At 38.3% G+C, this 24,125-nt stretch overlaps 1 protein-coding gene across 1 annotated transcript; it reads right to left on the bottom strand.

The window, feature by feature from the left end:
• Nucleotides 1-12,526: 12,526 nt before the first annotated feature.
• On the bottom strand, nt 12,527-19,365 carry LOC120279957 (beta-amylase 3, chloroplastic-like). Its single transcript, XM_039286646.1, has 4 exons — nt 18,781-19,365; nt 13,952-14,162; nt 13,754-13,870; nt 12,527-13,613 (listed from the first exon to the last, which is right to left on the bottom strand). Exons 1-4 carry the CDS (start codon nt 19,323-19,325, stop codon nt 12,813-12,815), a joined length of 1,674 nt encoding a protein of 557 aa, XP_039142580.1. The 5' UTR covers nt 19,326-19,365; the 3' UTR covers nt 12,527-12,812.
• Nucleotides 19,366-24,125: the final 4,760 nt, after the last annotated feature.

The following is a 24,125-nucleotide window of genomic DNA, read 5'->3' as shown; positions in this document are numbered from 1 at the left end:
ATGAGTAAAAGATATATTAACTAGTGATTCTAGACCTTGTATGTTGATAGTTGCTTCGCAAACATTCTTACATTTCACTCTCTTTTCATGCTATAAACGTTATGAGATGCTCAAACCATGTTGTTAGGCTAGAAAACCATGCTTTTATGCCTTAGTTCTTGTTCGGGAAGATAACTGAGCATGGGCATGCTTTATAAGAAGTATGACTGTGCTATCCTCTTTGACCTAGGTCGTTTCTAGGCAAGCACAGTCATTCTTTGATCTCTTAGCACAAGCATGCTCTTTTGCCTACACGGGGATGCTTATGCTTTTCATTACTAATTCGGCAGCACACCCATGTTTTTTTTTCTAAGCAGCACACCCATGCTACTTATGCAGCATGACCGTGCTACAATCATTTATCTTGTGCATTGACTTGTTATTTAATTCTTATGTAGGATTATGCTGAGGCAGAAGACACGCACATTTAGGCATGTGCCCAAGAGAGCCAGGGGCATGAGCAGCTCTCAAGCTGCCCTTGTGGGATGCACTTTTGGTGTGTCGGCACATGATGTGTGGTACGATAGGTTGAGTGCCAAGCGCATTGGCTAGTCCTGAGAGATAGATTGGGAGGTTCTACATGAGGTGAGACTCAACCAGGAGGTTTAGTGCCTCCTCATCGTTGGGCCCTAGCGTCTCCTTTTTTTATCACCGACATTTCTTACAGAGAGCTGACGCTAGAGTTCTTGGCGGCATTCAAGTTAGAACGGTGGATTATCAACTTCCATAGGCCGAGCACAGTTCAATTCCAGGTGTTCAAGGTTATGCACCAGATGAGCCTGACAAAGTTTTTAGCCCACGTAGAACTTTATGATGAGGCATTCACATGGATGCCTGAGTACGATGCTCTTCTGATTTAGCATCCAGCAGGGGAGACTTTGGAGACCTGTTAGAGTTATTTAAGCACCACCAGTGGCTATGACCCTTGTCGATCAAAGGCCACGAGCCTCCGTTTCCCGGTCCTTAGGTACATTCATCATTAGCTTATCTATTCCTTGACAAGGCGTGGCGACATGGATAGAGTAGTTAGCCGGAGGGACTTCGATTATCTACTCAGCATGATTGATGGTTTTTACCTCCACCTAGGATATGGGGTCGCTCTTGCTCTTCATCATCAAGGGACTGATCCCAGAGTTGGAGTTATATTTGTTGGTCCTTACATCACCTGACTCATCCGGGGGATGGGCTTTAGTGAGGAGACTAGCGGTATGAGGATCGTGGATAGTAGTACCCAGATCACAATCAGCACTTTCCAAGCTATAATGATGGTCCAACCAGTTCATACAACACACATGTCCCATTTTCGTGTTCTTGGTGCTCCTACTCCCCCTACTGCTCCAGATTCTACACCACCACTTCCGACTCCTCGCTCTCCTTCGACACCACCGACTCGACCCTTGACCAGCACGCTACACCATTGATGAGGGCACCACTTTACCATCATTAGCTGGGCATAAGCATAATAAGGATCACTGCCAATCTTGGTGTCCAGTTGTCTTCCCCACCTTCATCACCAGTTCCAACACCAGTTCATGTGGGGGTCGACACCGCTGAATTAGAGTCTGAGGTGTCTAAGACCTTTGACACCTAAGAGTGGAGATGACTCAGGGAGCGAGGGAGGACCTCCGTCCCGAGATAAGTCAACTACTACTGTCAATTAGTCTAGTTTTGATGACCCAGATTCCATGGAGTCCAAGTCAGACTACGCAGCCTTTGACGTTCTATCTTTTCATTTTAGTTTTTACTTTCAATATTTGGACTTTGTATTTCATTTTCTATTGTGGACTTGTACTTTTTGTTACAGTTAGCAAAGGTAGTCCCCTGCCAAACTACTTATCTTACTGCTTTATGTTTTTCATTTCAGTACTTATTTTACTTTATTTTATTTTATTTTTGAGCCTCACATTGTACTCTTCTTGCTTTATAGGATGGATGCCATATTTGGAATTTTGAGCTGCTCATGTTGAGAGCGGCATCATCACTCTCCGTGTCCAGGGAAGCCCTTATAACTCTCCTTAATCTTCACTATTATTTTCTTTCTTTATTTGTATGCTTGTATGGTTTACATTGAGGACAATGTAAAGTTTAAGTATGGGGAAAGGTTATCGTTGTATGCATTGTGATGATGCATTACATAGAACGATCTATGACATGTTGTTAGGGATTCATAGGTCTAAGGGTGACATTAGAGCTAGTGTACTTCATTGTTTTAATTATTGATTCATCCGTGCTTCAAAACCCCTTTTCAGTTCACTTTGTACCCTAGTTATGGGTGAACTTGTATCCTAGGAAGGATTGTAGCTTGTAGACCAATTCCTTCCTTTGATTTATTTGTGAAAAACAACAAAAGAAAAAGTGCTAGAAATCTTGCTTTTCTATTTAGTTGTTGGAAATTCGGACGCGAATGAATGCCCTACCAATGTTGTGTAAATAATTTTTGCAAAAGATGGTAGAAAGAGCTATCTCCTTTTGAACTATGAAAGCCACCCTTTAGTAGTTGGATCTTGGGCATTACCGATGTTCACTTGATGACCTACCAAGGGAAAGGACTACCTCTAGGGAGTATAAAGCCATTACCCACTTAGTTTTTAAGATAATAAGGTCTATTGAGCTAGATTTCTTTTTTGAGGAACATGGGGCACATTCCTAGGATGAACGCACACACACATTGGGAGTATGGAGTTTGGGTGAATTTATGTCTTAAGGAATCAACTATTTAGAACATTCCCTTGTTATCTTTGAATTCTCTATCTTTATGAGATTTGAGGTCATGCACTCATCTTCTTTTCTTATGAACCGATTGTTTTTGCTTGAGGACAAGCAAAGGTTTAAGTGTCAGGTTATTTGATGAGTGCATTTTATATAGATATTTTATATAATCTATTGTGTGTTTTACTCTAGGGATCCCAAAGGGTGTACCAGATTCCTAAAATTAGACCTAACCATACTTCTAGGTGAAAGGTCCCTAACCCCCTATGAGGTCCCGGCGGGGAACTCTCTGAACATCTCTCACCATATATGGTTGGATAAAACTTAGGGAAATGGAGATAGAATACACCAATTGGAGAAGAAATGGGGCACTCCACTATCTCATGACTCACCCTCTCAACCCTCTTCAATCTTGAGAGTCTAACTTTAATTGAGACATTTTTCTCACCAAGGTAAATAAATCGTGTAAACCAAACAACCAAAAGATTAATAAGGCAAGCAAGCATTAAGAACAAAAGATTAAATTTCAACTTAACTCAGATTAAGATGAAAACACAATGTAAATCAATACAAAGAATAAAATCCTAGGGTTAACATGCCCAAATATCCACTAAGGTTTAGCTCTCTATGGATCAATTTACAAAGCGAATAATAAAAGAATAGAAATCTATAAATGCCATAGAAATAAACCCCCTTGAATTCGTGATGATGGCCTTGATGGGTAGCTTCAACTCCTTGAAGGATTCCTCTCCGAAGCTAGGTCGCCGATGGCTTCGTTAATGCTATGACAAAGAGAAATCGATCAAAGTTGGTGAAGAAGAGTTCCCAAAGCTGCAAAGACCTCCTCTCCAAACCCTAGCCACCTTGCCTATCAAAAGCTGTGATTGCTTCCCCGCAAGTGTACGGGATCGCCAAGTAATACCTCGCGTGAAGACAAGAGGATCGTATTCCACGGGGCTAAGGATCTCCTATTACTCCTTCTCGAGCTATTATCTAGCCTAAGATCTCAAATGATGGATTTTTACTCTACTAAATGTAATTAAAGCTAAAACGAGATTATGACCAAATTAGAGAGAACAAGCAATAAGCAAGCAAGAAAATCAATGAGATGCAAATGCCTATGGATGAGGATCCCCTTGAGGGGTTATCATGCAACATGGATGATGATCTAAAGATGCAAGGGTAAAATGGACCATGAGATTCCAAGATTAGAACAACCCCAATTTCTCGGCGATTGAACCCTAATCCCATACAAACATAGATAGGAATTTCTTCCAAATCTACATTCCTACTATTGCATTAAGTACGAGGAAATCTCACTTAGGAATAAACCTACTCTTCTTCGGATTAAACCTACATGGAGGGCTACCAAACACCCAATTTCTCGGCGTGATGATACAAGTATCCCCTTCTAATCCATTCATGATCTAATACATGCGAGCAAGTCACATCTACATGCATCACTCATAAAAGAGCTACGGATTTCTCCTTAGTGTAGCACTTAGCATAAAAACAATGGATTAGATCTCAAATTTACCCAAGCATGGAATTAACAAGTTATCATCCAACATACATGATAAAACCCCCCAAGGTTCACCAACACCCGGTGGCCTTGGGGGTCTAGTGTGTCATCATCTCACAACAAGCAATACAAACAAGCAAAACATGAAACAAAAGCATAAATGACACTCCCTAGATGAAATGGTTAAGGAGGAGGTGAAGAATGTGCCGAATGATGCTTTCCCCACCAAAAAAGTGCCAAATGACGCTTCCTCTAGCCCCGGGTCTCCTTTCTTCAAATCGTGGTAGATCTCCCCTTTGAATGATGTTGCCTTCTTGCCTTGAGAATCTTGGACCTTGGGCTTGGATGATCTTCTAGCTTCCTTGCCCTTCTTCTCCTCCCCAAGGTCGCCCAAAAACTCCCAAGTGCTCTCCCAAAGTCGGCCAAGAAAAGGGCCAGCCAAAAAGTTCTCTTTTTCTGCCCTAAAAGTTGGTATTTATAACCCCCGAGGCATACGGGTCGTATGGGGGTCATATAGCACCCAAAACCCTAGATTCGCGATCCATACGGGGTGCATACGGCCCCCATACTGGGTAGTATGGAAATCTGGGCAGACACTCCAAATCAATCCGCTGCTACAGTGCATACGGCCCCCATACTGGGTAGTATGAAATTCATGTTTTCTTCTCTTTTCGCCCAAATGGTATCTTATTGTTCTCCATGGTTTCCTTATGCCCTACAAAGCAAATAATAGACGATTAAGCGCAAAATGGGCATCAAACCTCACAAAATACATGCAAAGTAAATACGATATATGCATGAAAACATCTACATTTAGACACTTATCAAGCTGTCAAAAAGTCTCTAAAGAATAGGGCAAATCGACCTTTTATAATCACTAAACCGTGCATGTCACGTGCCTCCACCCACTAGGGTGGGATTCCACCCTCCCAGGTGGGCTACAGATACTTCCACATGACCAGGTGGAATTCCACCCGCTTGGGTGGGCTGCAGATTCTTCCATATAATCGGATGGAAATTTCACCCGATCGTGAATAGTAATTGTTATAGTACTGCTACAATATTTTGCTACAGTGGTTGTCTACAGTTCTGCTACGGTGTTTCCTTGAATCATCCTCCATAAATTCTCCTTGTCTTTAGGCCACACAGATGGGTACACGGCCGCGTATTGGGTCATAAGGCTTCTTGTCTATTAAGCATCATTGGTAAGGCTCTTGAAGTCTTCACACAAGTCAGGACATGGGAATGTGACTACCTTTCTGCCTTTCCAACTTGCAATCTAACTTGAATTCTTTCAAAAGTTGGCATACACCCTTATGTGAAAGAACTCTGCTTGTTTCTTGATCCTTGTGTTGCATATAAGACTCCCAAATTATGCCTTCATGGCCTATCTTTGCTTCTTTTTCTCTCTAAAAGCCTTCGCATCCCTATTTGCAAAACGAAATGCCAATTACAATTTATGAGACATAAAACATGATAAAAATGATGCTTAATGCATGTAAAACATATAAAAACAATATGTTGTCACTCTCCTAGTACCAACGTGTTGCGGGAGCACTTTCGATAAGCGCGTGCGTACTTACACTAATCGTTTTACTGGTATCATGCTGAAGATCACTTCCCAGCATTTGGAGCCAAACACGATCATCAACACGGCCATCAGCACGGCCGTGCTTGCATCGGGAAAGGGGTATTTATGCCCTAAAGTTAGATTTCATGAGGAGCTTCTTCTCTCTTTTTGGAGGCACGGGTTAGGGTAGTCGTCAGCATCATTCAAGGCCAGATTCAGAGTGGAGATAAGCGCAGGATAGGAAGATTCCCTACAACGATCATCCTTAAGCCTTCTCTAATGTGATTGTGAAGCAAGAAGGGAGTCTAATGGATAACCTTCATTTCTCTTATTTTTTTTCTATGACTGATTGTAGATTTATGAGGGGCTAACCGTCTTTCAATGTCCCGGATTATGAACCTTGACATTATGATGTATTGACTTGTGCTATTTAATTATTGAGTTTCCTTGTGAACTCCGTTTTGTTTATTGGATTTTCTTCTTTTGTTGATTGACATTGATGTTTGTATGTTGCAAAACTTGACATGGGGATTGCCGCTATCTGTGAGAGCATTGATGTGGTATACATGTCCCCCGTAGTTGCAATTGCATTCAAGTGTACATGTTAACCCTAGATTGATTTCTCGTTGTCTAGAGGATAAGCTTTATTCGTTTAGCTAGGGCACACATTAGGGAAGAAATTGAGTCCGCTCCGAGCCTCAAGTGAGGATGTATGTTATCAAACCCTCCTTAGGTGGTCACTACTATCCAAGTAGATATCCATGTAATTTATAGCAAAGTCAATACATTTGTCAAAGGGATTGGTCTAGGACACTGTCTTTCTCATTGCTATTCTTTGCCACCCAAAACCCTGTCTCTTTCTTTTTTCTTCTTTTCTTTTTCATTAGTAGTTTTAATTATTGCAATCCAATCTTTTGAATAGGCTAGAAATTAGGAAACGAACGAGTATTGAGAGCTTTTACCAGTCCTTGTAGATTCGACTAACCGATACTATTGGGTACACTTTACTACTTGTACAACCCGTGTACTTACAATTACAGAAGAGGCATATCAAAGCACTCCATTGGCAGACATCTCCCAAAAAATCATTTCATCAAACAACATGCTTGCATTATTCAAGTACCCAACGTAGCTGAATCCAGCAAGCAAGGAACCCTCAACTAGTTTCCATTTTCTCATCATTCTATTTTTCTGGAACCACCAAGAAGACCCCATGAGAATACATGATAGTATAATTGTTCGTGCAACACTAAGAATGATAGATAATGTTCTACTCTTACCTTTTGTAGGTTGGATATCTAAAACTGAAACCAGAAGATAAGATGTGGTAGAATTACCATCCCAATAAAGCTGTTGAAGATTGAGAAGCTCTTCTTTCCAAATAGAGCATCCTTGCCATAAGCATAAGTAGCAGAAGAGCAGTCATTTAAGCAAATAGAGCTGTAGTCGTTTGAACTTTGATTGATTCCCCATGCCTTATCAGAATCAGGAAGTACCCAGTGGACCTTTAGAAAATTCTTGATCTTATAAGAAAGTTCCTTAGAGATAAGGGCTCCATAATCAAAGTAATGTTGTGCAGATACTGAATAAAGCCTTATCGGTGCTTCTTCTTCATTGCCAATGATCTATATGAGGAGTCGATGATTTCATCTCATATGAGATTGGGTATGGGGGTTCCTTGACTACAAGCTTATACTTGATGTCGCATCTATCTAGCAAGATGGAATCTTTCAATAGCCAGTTGCTCCAGTTTGGCTGTAGATCATTAAGGAAAGAGATCATCAAGTGAGTTTGGAAGCAACACGACTCGCTAGCAACACAGGGTGTGAAGGGGAATCAAAGGTCCTCGAGAAGGCAACAAAGACGAAGGAGTGGCAATGCGGATAGGTGAAGAGCAATTAGAGATAGGGATCGAGGGACTGTGACACTTGTGCCTCTAGGATCAATGATATTAGAGAAATAACCATAAGCTAGGCCTTCATTGATGAGTATGGATTGGATAGTGGAGATCTCGTTGAAGGTGAGGAGATTGAGAGGATGGGAATAATGGAAGGAGATGAGGTAAAAGAGCAACATCATAGCTAACCCTATTCCTCCTTATGCTTGCCTTCTGTCAAAAACCTTTTCCTCCATTGTTGGGAAGGATGAAGGTAGGTTTGGGGTGTCTAGCACTGCTGGTACTAGTGGGAAATGATAAACCATCATAGGTGTGGATATGGAGTTTGCGAAGGTTGGAGTACCGGCGATGAAGCCTGGAGATGGTGCAATCACGGGAGTAGATGCCGGTAGGGGAAAGAATTTTGAGATAATGGAAGAAGAAAAACCATCAGGAAAAGAGAGAGTGGGTGGAGGTTAGATGGATGGTGGTGAGATAAGGTTTAGGGAATCAGGTGAAATGGTGGAGAGAGGAAAGACTCTGGGAACAATAGGCTTTGGTGGTTCGTCAAGGGAGATGAAGTGGATGGCATGGAATTGGTTAGCTGAATCGGCCAATTGGAGAATGGGAATAACGATGGTTGGAATGAGAAGTAAAGATGGAGATGAGAAGTCGGTGAGCTAGTGGATGGGATTTGCTAAGATGATGGGAAATTTGATTCTTGGAGATAAGAGAGATGGCGGAGAAGAATGATCAGCGGCTTTCTCAAGCTTGTCAAGCAACATAAGCATATCATTCATTACTATTTACTGTAGTGACATGGATTTCTATAATGACTTTAAACCTTCATAATGTTGCTACACCTTTACACACAGGGTTTCTAATGTAGATAAGATGAGCTTATCGTGGTGAGCTAGTTGCTCAGTGATCACAACAAGTTGCTCTTCTGTAGGGTGGAAGTGTTCCATCTCCATGAAAGCACCAATTGTTGTGTGTTGTTTAGTGACCATACCAGAAGAGAAAAGGAGAGGAGAGAAACTACGAAAAGAGAAGAAGGAAAAGAAGAAGAAGAAGATGGTCAGATGAGAAGAAGAGTAATGAAAAGTAGAACAGGTTACCTATCTCCTTTCTCGCATTGTATTTATTATATATTTATTCCTTGCAACAGACTCTAAGACAATGATTTGTAACAAATCTATGAGGTAATGTAATATACACCTTCTATGCTAATACTATCCACCCATTCATAACACCTGTCTAACAACCATACTTCTTAATTACAATGATTTCTAATATTATCATTCTAGCACAACCACTAATTATACCATTAGAAAGTCATAAACTTGGACCGGGGGCTCCACACCTGCAACACTCTTCTTTGCCATTTCTCTCTACTTTGCTAATTCTCTCTACTTTGCCTTTCTCTCTCTTCAATAGGTAGTCGAACTCTTCCTCGCTGGGAACTTCCTTGCATGTTAAATTCTAGTATGGCTCCTTCTCCTTACACTTAGCTTCGAGTACTTAGTCTTATCTAACATTTTCATACGGGATCCCAATCCTTGAAAGTATAAAAGCGATCCTTCTCAAGTTTTATTTCTATAAGACTTCAAATTCAAAGTCAAAAAGCTGGTTCATTTGATTTGGTTTTGTAACTTCTAATCCCTTCACTCAAGTATGTATGCATCTCTCTGCTTCATCTTCTATTTCACTTGATAATTTCCAATAGGAATATGTTGGTGATATATTGGCTCAACCATACCAAGAATGACAACCTTGTGCTTCACAAATGAATGTGTTTGTCTATAGGTCTCTTAGTGCTTCTGACTTCGATAATCTTTCCAAATGAAAAATTAAATTAATAGAAGATTCTTTTGATAATGAAAGATTTCTTCTAGAGGTTTGTTTTATTGATCCTCTCAAATATCTCACATTTTTCATATGTAGCTTGTGTTACAGTCTTGGTTGCATATATTTGTTAGAATTTATATTTGATAATTGTATCATTAGCATACACTTGTCCTCTTCTTCCTTTGAACTCTTTAGAGTAATGACTTTTTTTCTTAACTTGTGATTCTTTAGTTTTAGGTGCTATACTTATTTGTCCTTACCACAATAATCTTTTGATAAGAACCTTTTCTTTACAACTATGTTCTATTTTATATATTACTACTATCTTTCCTTTTATTCTTTTGTAAAAATTCCAAATTGTATGCTATCTATACTATACATGTATAATGGTATAACTATAATATACCCTACAAAATTCATAGGTGGAAATTTCTCATAATTGCATATATATATATATATATACATATATATATACATTATAATGAATAAGAGTTCTTAAAGTTGCGCCTTTTGTGCTTGACTGTGAAATTGATCTAATCAAAGTGATAGATTGTAAAATAAATTTTTGAGCTCATTAGAAAGAAAAGCTTAGGATACACTGTGATAAGTGCTTAAACATTCATATTTTATGCATCATTTGCACTGCATTTAGCATGAAATCTTATGTGTTTAGTACCAAACTAGTACAAAATTTCATTCTTTCATTTACCATGGGATTTAAATGCGTTTCAGGGCCAATGAAGCAAATATTAAGGAGATTCGAGGTAAAACAAACCAAAACCAACTATTTCAAGATCATCACGGTCACACTGCGGATGTAGTCCGTCCGTGCCAATGTTTATGACACGAGAAGGTGTCACAAGAGGCAAAACAGTCCTCCTAACAGTCGTGGTCATGACAGATAGCACCCAGAGACAGATCGTGCCAGGATGTGACTTGCAGTCTAAGAAATAAAATTTGATCACATTGTCTGTTATGACCCATGGTGGACCCCAGTCTATAAATAGCCTTAGGTTTTATTATTTGAAGGAGGATTCTTTTGCCGAAATCGGTTAGAGGCGATTGGATTTCTCGAGACCTTTGCGGGCTGTAGACAAAGATCTACAATATTTCAGCAGATTCCAGTGAGTTTCTCAAGAGCAAGTCAACGTATATCAATAGTAGAGGACGCGCAAGATGAGATTTAGTGTCATCTTGAAAATCTTGGGATTTTCTCAACCTCAACCATCGAAGATCTATTCAATGGAGTTAGTTTTATGACTCTTTATTCCTGTCTTGTGGATTTCATATTATTCAACCTTTATTCTTCATCCATAAAACCACCATTCGAGGGGAATTGTATGTCAATGTATACATTAACTCTTGTGAATTCTTATTGGTAATTTATTAATTTTTTTAGTTAACTTGGATTCATTGCATGATTGTTTGATGTTATTTTGTTGATGTCGTGAGAAAAAAATTCACACTCATTAAAACACACATGCCTTGTTAGATCTATGCATGTGATTAGAAATTAGATATTGCTAGATTTCTGGAATATGGTTTGATTAGCCCTTTTAGAGGAGTTCTAGATCTTAAAGCGAATATAAGAGGATGGGGTGGAAGAGAACCCATCTTAAGTTCCTAGTGCTTCAAACCTAGTTGTCAAGAGATTGGGACCAGTAGGCCTCTGAATTCCCTCGGTCCAATACTATATCACAATTGTCACATCTCATTACACATCACAAGTAGTTGTTGAAGGGATTCCCATACGGACACCCCACTTCTTCCAATTGCACTTCACGATCCTCAATTGTACTTTAGTAACTAGTTTGTAGAAGTAGATCTAAGAAACACCATAGATGTTAGGCTATTGATTAAGTGAAGAGGAAATAATAGGAGTCTCTCTCCGTTCCCTGAGGAATACGACCTTCGAGCTCGCCCACACGGTATTACTTGACGACCCGTATACTTGTGGTGTTATAGCGCACCAAACCATTCGCATGGTTGAAGCCTTGTCACACTGGTATATAAAGGGGACATTCAACATAAAAGGGTTAATTCCTTTGTATTTGGTGTATTATGAAATTTTCCTAAGATTCTTATGTACATGTTACGAATTTTGCCCAAAGGAAAGACTGTAATGTAGTTGTACATTCTCAGTTTTGATAGTTCTATAGTTTTGACTATTATTAGGTTATAAGAAAAATTTTGCTAAACTATCTTGTAGTTTATCTATTTATCAATTCGGAACTTGTGATTTGAATTGTAGCACTTTAGTACCCTATCATCCAAATTGTTCACAAAAAAGTGTCAAAATGCTTAACTCTGTTAATTCTTGCTGACGTGGCATAAAATAAACTTGAATTTTCTTTTTTTGTCCTTATTTACATTAAAACATGCATTAAAATAAATCATTTAGGTCTATTTGCATAGTGTTTAAAATCATTCAAGTTATAATTGGAGGTAAACTTGAATGGTTCTTAATTAATACGTGTCTTAGTAATATAAATAAAAAAAATTAAATTCAAATTTAAATTAATGGAGTTAAGCGTTTGGCACATTTTTGCAAGTGATTTAGACTAAAGGGTATTAAAATGTTACAACTCAAATCACAACTCCCAAATTGATAAAGAGGCAAATCACATCATGGGTTAGCAAAATTTCCCCCATATTATACCTCTCATATGTTATATACCCCCCAATGCAATCTCTTTTGATAATAAACAAATGCTACGCAACCTTTGAAGTCCGGACTCATTGCAAATGGATCAACAAAATATATTTCCGCAACAAAGAAAAATTAAAAATAAAATAAAATATAAGCAGCTCACATGACCTGGCCACAATAGTCACCACATCCAAGTTAAGGACAAGAGGGCCGAGGTAATGCAGGAAAATGGGGAAATTTAAGATGTGTGCAAACTAGATTAAATAACAATAATGCCATCAATCCAGATATGAGCTAGGTCAAAGGGGTGAATGAGCAAAAAATCCAGACAATGGTTTCTTATTCATCAATTCTTAACATCACACTCCTGTACAAGCAGTGTGAAAGATACAACTCTTCCTGCAGAAAGAATCAGTATGTATCTACACTAGACAATTCCTCCTATGCAGGAAGGCTTAACAGATTCTTTCTTTTGGCGACTGTAAAATGCGTCATGAATCTTAGTAATTTTCTGAGCAATATTCCAATTGGCTTCTTGAAAGAGGAAAAAAGAAAAATATAGAGCATAGTTGCCAACAAACAAATAGAAAGGGCTATCCTAGAGACATGTAACTACTCGTCCAACTTCATCAGCTGCTAGTGAAGAGAGATACCTTCCATTTGGTCTATATGATAGTCCCAGCATAGCTGCTGCCTGAAAAGTCCTAGCATCTGACATCTGCTTAACAAATCGGGTGAAGCGATTCCAGTTATAAGGGTCAAATAGGTCTCTGTTCATTCGAACATAGTTGAATGACAAGGACGACTTATTAGAACCAGTTGAGTAAAGCCTGCAACTCTTTATGACTTGTTTAAGTGATTCATCATCCAATCTAGTAACAGAGTTCTCGCCACAGAGTGACAGATTATACATTCTCGCAGCATGTACAAGTTGCCTAAGGCATCCCTCTGGACTGCTCTTTGATTCGCTCTGAATTTCTTTATCACGTACATCAAAGCATGTACAGCACAAAGCCATACTGTACCTACTGAACAACTGAGCTATGGGGAGATAACCATCTCTGGTGAGTGTATTGTAGTAGCCTGCAGTCAATTCAGATGGATGTGAGCATGTGCCATAGTGCCAGTGTATTGCAGCAACTTTTGCTGAAATTTTAACCCCAGTTCCCCAGAATACAGCATTTGCAGTCAAACACAGTCTCTCTCCATGACGAAGCAGCATTCCAGAGTACCACTCAAGAAAAAATTGGCCATAGGCTGAATTCCAAGAGCCGTCGCTCTTAAAGAAACTAGTGCGTTCTGGATTGTGCATCACGTCAGTGGTGCCAAGTGGACCGCCATGTCCCCACTGATGAACCCCGAGCTTGCGAGCAGATGCATTTAATGATGCCTGCATAAACTGCAGAATAACACATAATAAAATAGATATCAGTTATGTGTTTATTCACTTCAATTAATGAATAAAAGCACAAATGTTATTTGATCTATGTAATAGTTGAACTGAAATTGAAGCACCGAATGTTTCAACCTATTTTTCACCTTATCGTAAGACTGGAACTCTCCAAGTTCAGGTTCATTGCCTGGTCTAATCAGTTTCTCAGTGGGGCAAGAAGGATACCGAAGTTCACCAGCCGGACCCATTCCCACTTGAATTTCCTTCAAAGCAAAAGAGCGGCGGTGTAAGAAAACAATGGAAAACAGGATAAGCAACATACAAACCATAGGCCATAAACTTACTGTTATTATAACTCCAAGAAAGTCTCGGAAAGTGTCTCGGAAGCTTCTCATAAAATCTGAATATGCTTGAATTGGTGTCCGGCCCCTAAGAAAAGGAAGCATGTCACAACCCAATGAAATGTATTCTTTGTTCCTTCTCCCATACTTGTCGGAATATGCCAAATCTGGTTCTTTGTCCATTTCTTCACAGACCCATTGTGGAAGAGGTATCCTTTAATTTGGAAAAGATCGTTGTTAGATGCACAACAATTTCCACACACATTCTTAGGTTTTTTAAGAATTTTCTAGAATAAAAAATGGCAAGTTTGAAGCAGTATTTATCACGTTGGTATTTGATTAATCAGAAATAATTTACAGTATGGAAGTTGGATTCTGGAACAGTAGCAAAGGGAGATGAATATGCTTCTTTTTTTTTTTTCTGACATCCACCAGGATGGAGACCTAAATCCTTGCAGACCTAGGTTGTTTCCAAATTTGAGATAAGGAACCAACTTCTCAAAAGGTAAAGCTGCTATATTTAATATTTCATCAAAATTCACTCTAGGAATTACTCCATGCATAGTGCTCTAACTTTATGACAGTCAAAGGATGTTTACTTAGCATTATCATTGTATGACATATTTTCAAGATTAAGCAGTCTTCAGAGACTAATAGAAGGTTCAAACTAAGTTAAGGAAATATGAAAAATAAAGCCAAGAAGTTATTATTCTAATATAGTAGCACAATTTGACATTTTCAAATCTGACAAAGTGGCAGCAATATGCCTACATCAACTTCTCTCATGTTCTATGATTTAAATATTGCCAGAATAAGATAGAAAATGAAATAAACCATAAAAATCTCTATGGCATTGGCAGATCTCCTTTCTCACATTGATCTCTTATTGATACTACCTACGAGCTATGTTTTAGTTTACTCACTGGGGTCACAATTCTTTCAATGCACATGATAAAAAACTCCTTATATCATCTCTTTTACTCATCTTATTTTTCCATTCTAGATGAGGAAATATATTTCTAGAGTACTTTCTAGAGAAAAGAAAAAAAGGAACCAATTCAAGTTGTCATCTGGAATAACTGACAAGTGAGATCAACTTATTAAAAATAAAATAAAATAAAATGAAATGAAATGAAATGAAATAAAATAAAATAAAAACTGAGGCAGTATAATATAGCTCTCAAGAATCTGCATGCTGCCTTGGAGAATACAAAGCAGCCGAATTTCTCATCAAAGAAGTTATTGAAAACGACATAGATGAAGAATAGATGAGCAATCAACAATGAGAGTCAGAAGTTTCGCCTAGCTGATTTAATGCTCATGCCTTCAGTAATACACTACATGCTTATGCTTTGAAAATATGGTACTTGAATTATTTAGCCATTTGATATTTCGATTCTTATGGATTAGTCCCTGTATTATTTTAATTGCCAAACAGTCCATTCTTTGGCCTACTTACTTTAGTCATTCAGTCATCTCCCAGTCCACATTCTTTGCAACTGATGCCATCATAGGTGAAGAACATACATTTCACAAATTAATTTAAATTGAAACACCTAAAATAAGTAAGTTCAGTAAAGGAGGGCCTTTTTTATGGATTTCAAAAGCTCCACTAAACATCTATGGAAATTGAAAGTCTCCAAGAAGTTGCTGTTTCTTTCCTATTGAAAATATCCAATATAAAAAAGACACGAGAACAATTATCTCACCTACATCAATTTGTATGTGATGAACAAAATGCACTAGTCTTACAAAGGTTAAGCAAGCAAGGAGGCCACAGAGTTCAATTTATCTTTATGCTACCCAAACTAGGTGCAGTATCCTAATCACAAAGATTCATTACATTAAGTTTGAGCTAATAAATAAAAATATTCACATCTTCCAATGAGTACATCCTTCTAATACAATTGTCTGAACCAATTGAATTAGCTAGCTTTGTGCAAAATGCAAAATTTTAAGAATGGTTTCTGAAAAAGGTTTAGAAAAAGTGATACAGCAAAGCTTCAAACCAAGCCAGTGTTATAGCAAGTTACAATGGTCAATAACCTAATTGGAAGATCCGAAGGGTTTGGCAATATTTGCAATATGAAGGGAACTGTCAAGAAAAATACAATGAGCTACAACAAGAATTGAGTTCGACGCTCCAATTATCATGTCTCGCAATATTTAGTGAATATGATGTAACCTTGATTGTGATGAAGCACAAGATAGGAATAAATAAAATCATAATTCTATTGATAATCAAGAAGATATCATAGGTTTTAAATGGTTTAAGTAACAACGCATAAGCGCATGCACCTGAATATTTGACATCAAAGAAGAAGGACAAGAGTTTGAGGTTGAGGTCACAAAACTAAACCTAAGGATACCACAAAAGTTTCTCCTGACAAAATCTATATGTAAAAAGAATATTTGTAGTCCTGAATGATTGATGGCGTTGTACAGAGAGGTCATGAATGTGATACAGCCATAAGTGATAGTCAACTCCACAGAATACAAGACCAGATCCTTCAGAAACACTGTGAGGATTGGATGAGACCCATATACAATGCACAAGCCTAAAGAGCAAGCATCTAAACATAAGTTGGGGATTATGAGCACTAGCAGGGAAAGAATAAAATAATCATTCACAGCAACTCATGGCAAATAGTTCATCTTCCTGCAACCTAAATAGGGTTAACTTCACTTTATTCAAAGAGTTAGTTTATGTTAAATTTTTCTGTCAATAGGATTATTAGAGGAATTAACAGCAAAATAATATAACATGCAATTAAAGAAAAGGAAACACCAGTAAACATATAGGTAAGCTACTTAACAAATTTTTTTTCATTCCAAATATGTAAGTGTAAGCCTTCTAAACTTTCTTATGTAGAATTTTTAGAAAATTAATGTTGTCTAACACTAATATTGTGTTTGGTTGGTGAATTAAGATGTGTATTTTTGGGAATCTTTTTTGAAAATTGGCTTGGGGTGAAAATTTTTATGTGCACCAAACACACTTTGACTTAATTAGTACTAATAAAAATTAAATTTTACTTTTTTAATTAGTAATAGATATTTATGAGTATTAATATTTTAAAATTTTAATTGAAAAATATATTTATTTAAATAATTAAATTTTATAACAATGGTTGAGGGGTGAATTAAAGGGATTTTGGGAGGAAAAAGTGAGTAAATCACCAATCAAACATTCCCCAAGTGTCCAGAATGGGAACATAGAAAACAATGGGCTCAAGTCTTTAGGTCCAAAATAGAAAAGAAAAAAAGGGGTTATTGTCAATAGTTGGTTGCTTATTTTGAGAAGGCCTAGCTCAATTATTACAAGAAAAGAAGAAAAATTAAAATAGAAAAATAAGATCAAGAAAAATGGGATGAAGGTAGTTGACTAACCAATAGTTATAGGAGAACATGGAGAAGAAGAAAGAGTTTTGGGAAAAGGTATTACAAGAATACATTGAATTAATTGCTCACAATGTCAAGTGTGAGAAAGCCAATAAAGTACCTCCAAGCAAGCTATATTCAACAAACAAAGATACTGTCAAAATCCCGAAATCAAGCAAATAATAAATCAAGTTTGACAAAACCATAGATTGCTACTTCTATTATATACCCAGAACACCACCATATGATAAAATATACCATGTTCAGAAAATAATTAGAAAAAATAAGTCAAAGGTTTTTAATTTTTAAGAGTTCAAAAAATTATAAAAAAAAAAAGTTGAAGGTTGTTAAGAATTAAAATAGTATAAAAAGGCATGAAAGATGATTTATGGATCATGATGTTATCTGCCTCTTCCATAACTAGTTGCCACACTGCATAGCTTGCCAAATATTTTGATATAAGAAAAACTAATACCAGAAAATGAAAGGAATTTTAGAATGAAAAGAAAGAGAGAGAGAGAGAGAGAGAGAGAGAGAGAGAGAGAGAGAGGATAATGAAAGAAAGAAGTCAAAAAAGGATAAAGTCGTAAACCAAAGAAGCAAGATAAGATGAGACAAACAAAGGAGGTAAATGTAAAAAGGGGAACAACTAAGTTACTATAAAGTAGGAAAAGGTCAGAAGGACAACCATGTCATAATATAAAAGAATTAAGAAAGTAGCATTTCAAATGGAAATTTGGAGATTGTAATTAAATCATATGAGAACAAGAATGAGAAAAGCATTGCTATGTCTACAAGAGTAAAAAAAAAAAAAGAAACCTAACCACTCAAAATTTAGAATGCACATAATATATTTAACTTAACCATAATGTAAATCATGTATTAGGCAAAAGATCAGTTAGATATACACTAAGATAAAATTAAAATTAATTCACAACACAATTCAAGGAGTCGGCATTATCAAACAACTCAAATTTGGATAGTGGTGAGTAAATGGAACAATCATGGTTCTCAGTGTTAGATATTCCTTTATTATAATTTTTCAGGGCATCTAGAGGCTAGAAATGCTAGCTTTCACCAATTAAGGACAAATAGGAATGCATAGTCATCTCTTGCCCCTAATTGATATTTACAAAAGGCATAGAAATAGACAAATAGTTGAATACTGATACATTTTGCTCTAGAGCAGGCAGTATAGAAATTGGGTGCGGAAACAATAATCACTGTGAATTTTATTTTTTCCCACGTTTAAATTTGTGAAACTAAAGTTTACAGTAAGTTCAGTGATCAGACACAGAGATGGGTTTAACCATATAAATTACTATCAATTAAGAAAAAATCAAGAAATCAAATGATTATTGCAGCAATCAAAGGAATCAGACAGCAGTAATCCAGCAAGAAACCCTGAGCATAAGAATTAAAATGGATTCAAAACGAAAGAAGGCACAAACCAGCAAGGATGGCCAGGCCCGGGGCCAGTGCCGCACTGGTGGAAAGCCATGATCGCCCGCACCTTGAGGCGCCGGCTCTCCGCAAGGGTAACCAGATCCAAGTACGCACTCCAATCGTATACCCCAGGGCCGTCCCTCTCGACGATTCCCCACCAGAACTCCACCGTGATGCCCTCCACACCAGCATTAGCCAAGGCCATCAAGGAAGCCCCTATAGCCTTGCGGCGGGTCATCTGTCCAGCAAGAGTAACGGCGTCGATAGGCAGGGTGACGAACACCGGAGCGGCCTTGCCCGAGGTATGGGGCGGGGGGAGGGCGTGATGGAGCTCCTCTTCTTCGCCTGATGAGGAGTGGTCCTCGTGGGAGCCATTGGGGCCAGAGGAGGCTTTGGATGAGTGGAAGCGTGCCGAGATGGAGAGGCGACGAAAGGGACGATGAGGGGCCAAGCGAAGGGATGAGGGAAGGAGGAGGGGAGCATGGGGGAGGCGCGTGCGGCGACGATTGGAGGCGATGCTAGACGGCGGAGCACCGGAGATCGACGCCATTTGCAGGAACGTAAGAAGTTGGAGAGAGATGTAATCTAACTAACTAGTTCTTGAAATTTAAGCACAGTTTTTACTTTAATTTGATTTTTTGTTACAAAAGTGGATAATTTCTTGTTAATTGGAGAGAAAGAGAAAAATGACAGCGGAGCTTGGAAGAACATACATAATTGAGAATAGGGATTATCAATAAAATAATTTTATTATGGGTCTGTATTACTTGGCATGCTAACTAAAAGATGGTGATATTGCTTGTCACCTTCACTTTCCTTTTTAATGAACAATTGTTGGTTCAACTCTTAGAACCACTAATTCATTGTAAAACGGTTAAACCAAATACAAAAGGACTAAAAGGAGCCAGACAAACAGAAAAACAACAAAGATAATGAATCAGGTCACCAAAAGTGAAGTACGACAAGAGGCAAAAACAAGAAATAAAACAAAAAGAACTGCCAAAAAGGAATAAGGAAGTGCATCATCCACAAGCTAGATGATGCACGACGATGTTGATCAGTCTAAATGGGTGTCATCAAGGGGAGAGAAGTCTAGCTCGCTTGTCAGTTTTTAGTTTTGTTTAAAAAAATAGGTTAAAATAAATATTTTTTTTAACTTCAAGAATAAAGTGAAGAATGCTACAAACTCCAACCCATGTTTGGATGGGAGATAGTAATAAGTAATAAATATCGGCGGGTAATTACTCTACATGTATTTAAACATTAACGAGAAACATCACCAATGTAATAAGATCATATGAAAGATTAAAGTATGAAAATGCCCTTAAATTGATTGTTTTGCCCCAAACCAATCTTACAACCCTCAACTTCAGGGCTTCTTCCTCATCAACTTTGTAAGCAAGCTGTGAGTTATGCTCTCTTCTCCCAAATGTCTTCCTCTGAATTCTGGCTTTTTTCTCCCTCACTAGCTATGGAGAGTGGGGACGGAGTTTCAACATCAGATGCTACGACTCTTCCTACAGAGAGGGGACCTTGATCTGCCTGGGGTTCCACCTTAGGCAATGAAGTTATGGGCTCGTGTTGTTACTGGGGATCCGAACCCAAAGGTTTTTGGCAATGAAACAATCAATTTGAAAGAAAATTTTGAAAGGCTCAAAACTTTGGAGAATCAATGATTCAAACTAGATGAAGATTTCAAAATGATGATATATGAGAGGATGCAAATAGTGTTGTATAGGAAGTTTTTGGGGAAATCTGTGCCCCTATAACAAGTCTGTTTGGATTTGTTGAATCTATGGAAGGGTTATGGAAAATTGTCTATCTTCGACATGCCGAATGACTTTTACTATATTAAATGTCAGTCTATAGATATAGTGGAGAAGTTGTTATAGGAGGGGCCATGGATGGTTAATGGTATGGTTTTTCAACTTATGCCTTCGAAGGAAAACTTCTAACCAACATTTAAAAAGCTTAAGCGGATTCAATTCCATCACCTTCCCATCAAAAATTGGGAAATGGAGAGTTTGGAAAACTTGGGTTCATTAATAGGTAGGGTATTGAGGATTGATGATCATACTTTGAATGTGGGTGTTCCATCGATGAATATTAGGAGAGCAAAATATGCTCGGCTATGTGTTGAACTTGAATTCTCTAAACCTATAAAAAGAGGGATTTAGGTTGGAGAAGATGATGATGAGACTCTAGTTGTAGTCTGATGAGTGCATTTTATATAAATATTTTACGTACCCTATTATGTGCTTTACTTGTTCTTTTAGCAAGTTTTTATGATAAACAGATGCTACTTGAGGTATGTTTGTTAAATATTACAAATAATAATGGTTCGAACCAAAAGGAATGGAAAAAGACCAATTATGATGCAATACAAGTTTCAACACAAGTAGGGTCTAAAGCACACCCATGCTCGGAAACACTGTCGAAAGCACAGGCATACTGAACCCTCGTACATTTTACTGGAGTCTGTACAGTACTGAGAAGTACAGTTTCACTGTCCTTAGTACCATAGTACTGAAGGAGCACGGTTGGTAAGCACGGGCATGCTTACCCTCATGCATTTTACTGAAAATCTCATCAGAATATCAACATGGTCATTGTGCTCCTTACACGAGTGTGCTCCTGTGTGCTTACATCGGGAAAAGGTTATTTAAGCCCTAAAGTTAGATTTTAAGAGGAGCTTCTTCTTTTTTTTTGGAGGTATGGGTTAGGGCAGCCGTCGGCACCGTTCAGGGCCAGATCTTGAGAGGAGACAAGAGTAGAAAAGGAGGATCGCCGATGACAACTATTGTCAAGCCTTCTCTGATCTGATTGTGAAATAAGAAGAGAGTTTAATGGATAATTTCTATTTCTCTTGTTGCTTTCCTATGATATTTTGTAAGACAATGAGGGGCTAACCGTCTTTTGGTGCCCTGATTATGAACCTTAACTTCTAATGCTTTGATTTTAGTGATATTAATTCTCAAGTTTCCTTGTGGTCTTCCTATTGTTCATATCGCTTATCATTCCTTGTGTTTCTTGCCTTGATCCTTGTATGTTGCTAGCTTAATGAGGGACTTGCCAATTTGCCCCGTATGTGTGAATTTTTGTTGCTATTTTCCTTGTTGGTTGCCATTGCATTTTAAGTTGCTATTCAACCTTAGATCAATTTACTGTCTAGAGAGTGATTTCTACATGTCTAGCTTGGGCACATGATAAGTGCTTGTGTATTAGTAATACAAAGCATTTTTTTCTTATAATGAGCATTTCTTTTATCAGATTTATTATTTATACATGTGTATTCGTGTTCTTTTGTGCATGTAGGGTTGTGGAGACAAGTGTGGAAGAAAAAAGCCAAAGTAGATCGTTAATGCACTTTGTTGATGAAATCTTGGAATGAACAAACGTGAATACACAAGTTGTGCTCAAAGACATATGAGTGTGTGCCAACCTCTATTGTGCTCGAGCGAACATACAAATTGGAGGGGCACAAAAGCAGTCGCACTCATGTGTTCTGACTTGTACAAAGCTAGCAAGATTGTCGTCAAATGTAATTTTATTGAAGATTCAATGAGATCTACCACATGGATGTGTGCCCATTTGTGTGGCCTCGATAAAATTGTGGATTCGGGAGTATTTTGGCAGAGTATTGTAGTAGGTAATGTAGCAAATTACTATAGCAATTACTATTTACAAGCCACTGAAAAATCAATTCCTGCAGATTCACACGGACGTGTGGAAATTCCACACACCCGTCTGGATGCCCGATTCCAACCTATTTAAGTCGCGACTTCAGCCCGTTTTGAAAAATCTTTTTCCCATCTTTTGCCTATCTCTTCACCATCTTTGGAGGCGCTTGCGGCTAGTGTTTGGAGAGGCGTTGGCTAGGTTTTTGGAGTGGTTCTATGGCCTTCAACACCACGTTCTTTCGGAAGATAGTTATTGGGGGAGCTTTCATCGACATCGATTCGGCGAGGTGTGCCCTAGGCTTGACGAGGGAACCTTTGGAAAAGACGCGGCTACTCCATAAGACCATCGACACGGACACCAAGGGGGTTATATTCATGGATTGCATATCTTTACTCTTGATTCCATTATTGATTGTAATTTGCTCTATGGAGAGCTTAACCCGTAGTGGGTACTTGGACTTGTAAATCCTAGGATGATATTGCTTCTTTGACCTTTTATTATGCTATCTTTAATTGATATTTTAATTGAGTTCCAATCTTAAATGCTTGTTGAGTTAATTTTCCCTTAGAGTGCACTAGGGTTGAGAATCCATCTTGGTGACCTTTGTGGATGAGTGACACACCATGAGGATTAGACAATGCTAAATTAGAGAGGATTGAGAGGGTGAGCCGAGAGGTAGCGGAACGTCCCATTTCCCCTCCGATGTGATTGATCCTACCTCTACGTTCCAAGAGTTCGTGGTCACAATAGAGTGAAGTGCTAAGAGATGAACTCCTCCGGGGCTTAGTTGTGCAAGCAACAGAGTGAAGCGTTGAAGTAATCCTTTGTATCTGCGGCTTAATAGTGACTAGGGGTCATTTGCCTGGACCAAAGAGTTAGATCTATATTAGGGAATAGGGTTTATCACTTGGAGTCCCTAAAGCTTTAAGCAACCTTACACATTGTGAGGCGTCAAGGCTGAGCAATTTCTCCACCGTGGTATAGTATCGGGTTAGTCAAAGTTGATCTTAGGTTTGGGACCGTGTGTTTTAGGATTTCTACGACTCATTAAGCATCAGTTGAGAAGCATAATGGTTGGTCTTGCACTTGAAACAATAGTCCTAGGGTGAGCAATGTCTGGGTGCCCCAATTTCTGTCCATTGCCTCTCCTATCTTTTATTTGCGCCTCCTTCTTCTTTCCTTATTTCTATCTTTATTAATTTTGTTCACACCACTATCGATTCATCTTCATTCCAGTTAAATAGCAATCTTTGTGTTTTTTATCACTATTTCTTGTGGATACGACTACCCACTCACCAAGTATTATTACTTCGACAAACCCGTGCACTTGAGGCACACACGCAAAAGGGCGTTGTCAGCACACATTAGGAAAGGGGTTGAGTCCGCTCCAAGCCTTGGCCAAGGATGTACGTTACTAAACCCTCTGTGGTGTTCACCAAGGCCTAAGAAAACACTCTTGAATCATTTTCTAGTCATTGCATTTGTCAAGGGGATAAATCTGGGGCACTATCGTTACCACTAATATCTCTTCAACATAAATCCTGTCACTTCTTCCTTCACTATTCTTCTATTCTTTAGTAGATTAATTAATTCACCCTAATCTTTGAACCGGCTAGATATTGGAAAATGAGCGAGTATTGAGAGCTATACCAATCCCTATGGATTCGAC

Source organism: Dioscorea cayenensis, chromosome 17, assembly GCF_009730915.1.
Source record: "Dioscorea cayenensis subsp. rotundata cultivar TDr96_F1 chromosome 17, TDr96_F1_v2_PseudoChromosome.rev07_lg8_w22 25.fasta, whole genome shotgun sequence".
NCBI classification, from domain to species: domain Eukaryota; kingdom Viridiplantae; phylum Streptophyta; class Magnoliopsida; order Dioscoreales; family Dioscoreaceae; genus Dioscorea; species Dioscorea cayenensis.
Note: the sequence above shows the minus strand (reverse complement) of the source record. Positions and strands in the feature narration are given on the sequence as shown.

Coding starts and splice junctions, on each gene's coding strand:
- LOC120279957 (XM_039286646.1), bottom strand. CDS start 19,325: ATGGCGTCGATCTCCGGTGCTCCGCCGTCTAGCATCGCCTCCAATCGT. Junction 14,163..18,780: donor GGGCCTGGCCATCCTTGCTG/GTTTGTGCCTTC, acceptor TCCAAATTAAAG/GATACCTCTTCCACAATGGG. Junction 13,871..13,951: donor TTCTTGGAGTTATAATAACA/GTAAGTTTATGG, acceptor TTTGCTTTGAAG/GAAATTCAAGTGGGAATGGG.